The 5,435-nt window shown below is 36.0% G+C and overlaps 1 protein-coding gene across 1 annotated transcript; it reads left to right on the top strand.

The window, feature by feature from the left end:
- The first annotated feature begins 1,204 nt into the window (after positions 1-1,204).
- LOC127549146 (vomeronasal type-2 receptor 26-like) lies at positions 1,205-4,908 on the top strand. The gene is made up of 3 exons (XM_051976976.1): positions 1,205-1,213; positions 1,387-1,510; positions 3,998-4,908. Exons 1-3 carry the CDS (start codon positions 1,205-1,207, stop codon positions 4,906-4,908), a joined length of 1,044 nt encoding a protein of 347 aa, XP_051832936.1.
- Positions 4,909-5,435: the final 527 nt, after the last annotated feature.

Raw genomic sequence — 5,435 nt, 5'->3', positions numbered from 1 at the left:
CCTTCCTGATGATACTGAACTCCTGGTGAAAGTGGGCCAATTCATCCCCAGTGCTCCACCTGGTGAAGATTTCACTATATGTGAGGAAGCCATCGATTGGGGATGGTCAGGTTTAAAGGTCAGAAATTATTTGCCTGTGAGCACAAGAATAATTCTCACTAATATATATCTCACTAAACACTCAATATTTTTTCTTTTGCCTTTCAAGCAATTGTATGTCTTTCCTAAAACTTTCATATTTAGCATCCTTAGGAATAGACCAGGAAGAGACTTTAAAGAGTTCCTTGTCTATCTCTTTGAAGATTAAAAAAAAAAATCCAAAGTTCTGAAACCTTTTAATTGGCCCAATACATTCTGATTCCAAAGACAATGACTCTTATCCTACTTCCTGCATCTTCACGAATGGTGGCAAAATTTCTCAGTTCAATTGAATTAAGCCAAAATTTTATTCAGCCACTTTACAAAGTTTTATTTCTCTGGAAAAGGAAAATTTGTCACCTACATTTCATCCAATTATCCAAATATCTAAATATTCTTTAATAATTGGCATTTCCATAATACTCCAGTTGTTATAAAGCTCTGAAGATTCTCATTCTAACTCATTCTCACACTGATAAGTTAGATCTCCAGGTCGAGGCTACAGTTTTCTGTGGTTCCTGCCCACATATTAGTGTTATTTGGGGAAGAGTCTGAAGCATTCAATTATGAAAAGAATTATAGCATGTTTCTGTCAGAGAGAAGATAAAAATTCTTGGCCAATTATTGACTTTTGACCGCATTCTCAGTGTTGGTTCAGCAGTAAATGGAACAACATTTCTTTTTTTCACATAATGTGGTGTAATGGTGAACAGAACCCTTTTATTATACAAGATTACTCCTTTCTGGAAGCAAGCAGCCCAGATTTTTGAACATGGATTGACAACTTTTCCTTTGGGTCTCATTGACTAGGGCCCTAAAATAGGAATCAATTTACTTCCATTGTACAAGTTTATGATCCTTGCATACTAAAAGGGTAAATGTAATTTTGGATGGTAGCCAGTCTTTCATGATATGATGGGGTCATTACTATTAAAATAATCCAGGGTATATTTAGTGATAAAAAATGAAAATTTCTTAAAATGGTCTAGCACAAAACTCTCATTTTACAAATTACAAAACTCAAATCCCAAAGAAGTTAACCATTTCAGTCAAATTTCCACAACGGATGACAAAGGTGGGACAAGAAAGGAGATCCCTTGGATATTCCATTAGTGATGCTCCTTGATGTAGGATGTAAGTGTAAAGATCAGAGGTGATTTAAAGGATATAGCTTCTTGGCCTATACTACTCACCACAAAGCTCTCTCAAGATAATGGTATACTTCTCACTTTCTTGTTAATGACTTAGACCCCCCAGTCTGTGTGCAGTGAGAGCTGTAACCTTGGATACAGGAAGACAATTGAGGAGGGAAAGGCTGTCTGCTGCTTCATATGTTCCCAGTGCCCAGAAGGAGAAGTTTCTAATCAAATTAGTAAGTGTCTTCAAGGGGCTTCTCTAGTGAGTCTTCGATATAGAACCGTGTTGGGTTGAGTTTTTGGAATAATAGCTAATCCAAAGTGATATCATTGCTCCAATAATAGGATATAACCAGCAAAGAGAATCAAGATAAATGTCTGAGATAAGGACACATAGCTGGAAATACTGAAATAAAGGCAAAGAATTGTATCAGACATCACAGCATGATAACAAACATGTGTGTGTATGTGTGTGTGTGTGTGTGTGTGTGTGTGTGTGTGTGTGTGTGTGTATAATGTCTTCCCTTATTCCTTTATGAATCATGAACCACATCTTCATTCTGGGCCTGAGCATTGTAATATAGGAAATAAGAGTGTGCAGGAGCCAGCTTATGTTCACCTCTGAGTGGCAAATTTATACAAAGGAAAATTTACACAGAGGAACTAAACCAATGTTGCTAATTAGAGTTTGATTTGTTTGTTGATCAAACTTAGGAAAAGGATGTAGAAATAGTTGATGATGTGCATTCAATTTATGAGTGGGCTTTACATAGATTTCCCCTCCCTCAAAAGCCAGTTGTTAAAAATTTACCATCACAACTGTAAATGAAAAGGGTTTCCTTTCAGACATGTGTGCTGATAGAAGCTGAGCACAGGATTTCACATTTCTTCTTTGATAGAAAATGTAAAAGAGAAATTTGACCAAGTTAGGGTAGAGCCACTTGAAAGGGGCAATAGTAGTCAAAATGACTTGTTCCCTCAAAGCTGTTCTGAAAACAATGACTGTATAAAATATTCACTTAATTTTGCTCATTTTTTCTACTATCCTCAAGCTGATCCTTTCTTATAACACAGTATTATTCCATTTTAATTATACATTACAACTTGGTCAGTCACTTTCCAAGTGATGGGCATCCCTGAAATTTCTAGTTCTTTGCCATCATAAAAAGAGCTGCAAGGAATACTTTGGCAATATAGAGCAAAAATATATAGAAAGACCAAAAATATAGAGAAAAAAAACATAGAGCAAAAAAATTCTCATCTCTAGGCTGGGGCAAAGGGAAGAAAAAAAGGAATTTAGATAATTTTATTTTATATACTACTTTTGATATATCTCATAAGTTTTAATGTTATTATTTTCATTCTCTTTTAATGAAATAATTTGTCCTTCAACCCACTAATTCATTAATATTAGCTTGTTTAGTCTCCAATTAATTTTAATTTTATGCTTTCATGGTCCTTTATTTAATATAATTTTTATTGCATTATGATTTAAAAAGAATGAATTTAATATTTCTATTTTTTTGTCCTCATATATGGTTAATCTTTGAAAAGGTAGCAGGAAGCACTGAGAAAAGGTATATTCCTTTCTATTCCCATTCAATTTTTTTTATATTCTATCTTATCTAAAATTCTATTTATGTCCATATCTTTTTTCTCATTTACTTTTTGGTTAGGTTTTCCTATTTATGAGAAAGGAAGAATAAAAATCCCACTATTGTTGTACTACTGTTTATTTCCACTTGCAATCCATTTAACTTTTTTTTAAAAAAATAGATGGATGTCATATTATTTGATGTAAATAGATTTAGTATTGATATTGCTTCATTGTCTATGGTACTTAATTCTTACAATTACCTTGGATGGTGGTAATATCTCCCTTTTACACATGTGGAAACTGACATAAAAAGATATTTATTAATTTGGCTAGGCCCCTCACCTTATAAAGAGCTGAAGTTAGATTTATACTCATCTCCCTGACTCCTTGCTGCCTCTAACAGCAAAGACCTGAGAAAAGTTTAGTATAAAGGAGAATTTACAATCTCACTATAAAAAACAAAACCCCTGCCCCTTCTCCCCAGTTCAACTAGTAAAGTATTATGTATTAAGAGTGAAGACGAGTTTGGTTATGAAGAGAAATGAATTGTCCCAGGGGAAAAAAAAGGATGTTACATATAGACTTCTTTCTGAATGTAGATAACTTAATTCATGATGGAGTCACTCCAGAATTAGCACTGGAATTACTTTCTTTTTTATGTTACTAATACATCTAAAAGTAATAGACTACAGTGAATCCCAGGTAACAAATGATATGATGAAGTCTATCCAAGGTAAGCTGGTTTTAAGAACACTTTGTTAATTTTTCTAGGATTTGGCTCATGCTTTATGTTAATCACAATATAAACCATAACTAGCAAAATGTGGTTCACTATTTAGGGATCATGAAAGAAGCTGTAGAGTTTATTAAGTATCTACTTAGTGTTAGGAACAGTTTTAAGTGATGGTGACACATAAAAAGGCAAAACTAGTTTCTGCACTCAAGAAGTTCACCTTGTAGTAGGGAAGACAATGTGTGAACAGCAAAGTAACTATTGAATATATACAAGATAGATGGAATTTAATTATAGAGAGTAGGTCACCAGCAGGAGCTTCTCCTACAGAAGCAAGGATCTGACAGGATTCTTTTCTTTCTTTCTTGTTTTTTGGGGGATTATTTTCTTCAGATGTGGACCATTGTGAGAAGTGCCCAGAAGATGAGTATCCAAATAAGAATAGAGATCACTGCTTCCCAAAGATCGTGACCTTTCTGGATATTACAGAACCTTTAGGGACGACTCTGGCATTGGTAGCTATTTCCTTCTCTCTCCTGACAGCCTTGGTTCTGAGGGTTTTTGTGAAGTTTCAAGATACACCTATAGTCAAGGCCAATAACCGGGCTCTCAGCTATGCTCTCCTCATCTCCCTCACCTTCTGTTTCCTCTGCTCCCTGCTCTTCCTTGGTCGTCCCACTGCAGCCACCTGCCTCCTCAGACAAACAATTTTTGGAGTCGTCTTCACTGTGGCTGTGTCCTCCATTTTGGCCAAAACCATTATGGTGGTTCTGGCCTTCAGAGTTACAAGACCAGGGAGGAGAATCAGGATGTGGGTACAATCTAGAGTATCCAACTTTATTGTCCTCATCTGCTCTGGGATTCAAGTGATTCTCTGTGGCATCTGGCTGGGAACTTCTCCACCATTCCCAGATTTAGACCCATATTCTGAACCTGGTCACATCATCATTCAATGTAATGAGGGCTCTGATATTGCCTTTTATTGTGTCCTGGGCTACATGGGCTTCCTGGCCCTGGGCAGCTTCACAGTGGCTTTCCTGGCCAGAAATCTGCCTGATACCTTCAATGAAGCCAAGTTCATCACCTTCAGCATGCTGGTGTTCTGCAGTGTCTGGGTCTCCTTCCTACCCACGTACCAGAGTACCAGGGGCAAAGCTATGGTTGTTGTAGAGATCTTCTCCATCCTGGCCTCCAGTGCTGGCTTACTGGGCTGTATCTTTATTCCCAAGTGTTATGTGATCCTATTGAGACCAGAAAGGAACACCCAAGAAAGGATAAAGAAAAAAGTGCATTTGAAGGGCTGAAATTATTCTATGATATTGTCTCAGAATGCCTGCCAGAAGCACAGAATATTTCAATAATAATAAACCTCATCAATGTGAGAATCCAATGTTTAGCCAACTTATTGATATTTAACCTTCATCTGTTTCTTTTTTCTTTCCCATAAGCTGTCAGGGACACTTGGGATATGCTTGTAAATGCTTGAACAAAACTCTTTGAAAGTGTACCAGAAAGTTTTTAATTTAATCTGTCTAATTATAATTTTCCTATTATTTCATGAAATCTAGAAATTAATAAACCAATAAGTCAAACCCTGTTGAGAGCATTTTCCAATTTCTAGTCTGATTGTTGTTCTCACTGAAAGTTTAAAAATGAGCTTTCTGGAGCTGGTATGAACTGATTCCAATAGAATCCTAAAAGCCAACATGACTTTTTAGGGTCCTGCACATAAAGTTCTTGATTCACACTTGATATTTCTGATTCTTCTGAAATAAATCTATGACAACATCTCCTTTTCCATACTACTCCCTTCTGCAACCATTGCCTACAT

The sequence above is a fragment of the Antechinus flavipes genome, chromosome 1, assembly GCF_016432865.1.
Source record: "Antechinus flavipes isolate AdamAnt ecotype Samford, QLD, Australia chromosome 1, AdamAnt_v2, whole genome shotgun sequence".
In the NCBI taxonomy this organism is placed as follows: domain Eukaryota; kingdom Metazoa; phylum Chordata; class Mammalia; order Dasyuromorphia; family Dasyuridae; genus Antechinus; species Antechinus flavipes.
This window is presented reverse-complemented; position numbering and strand designations above follow the sequence as displayed.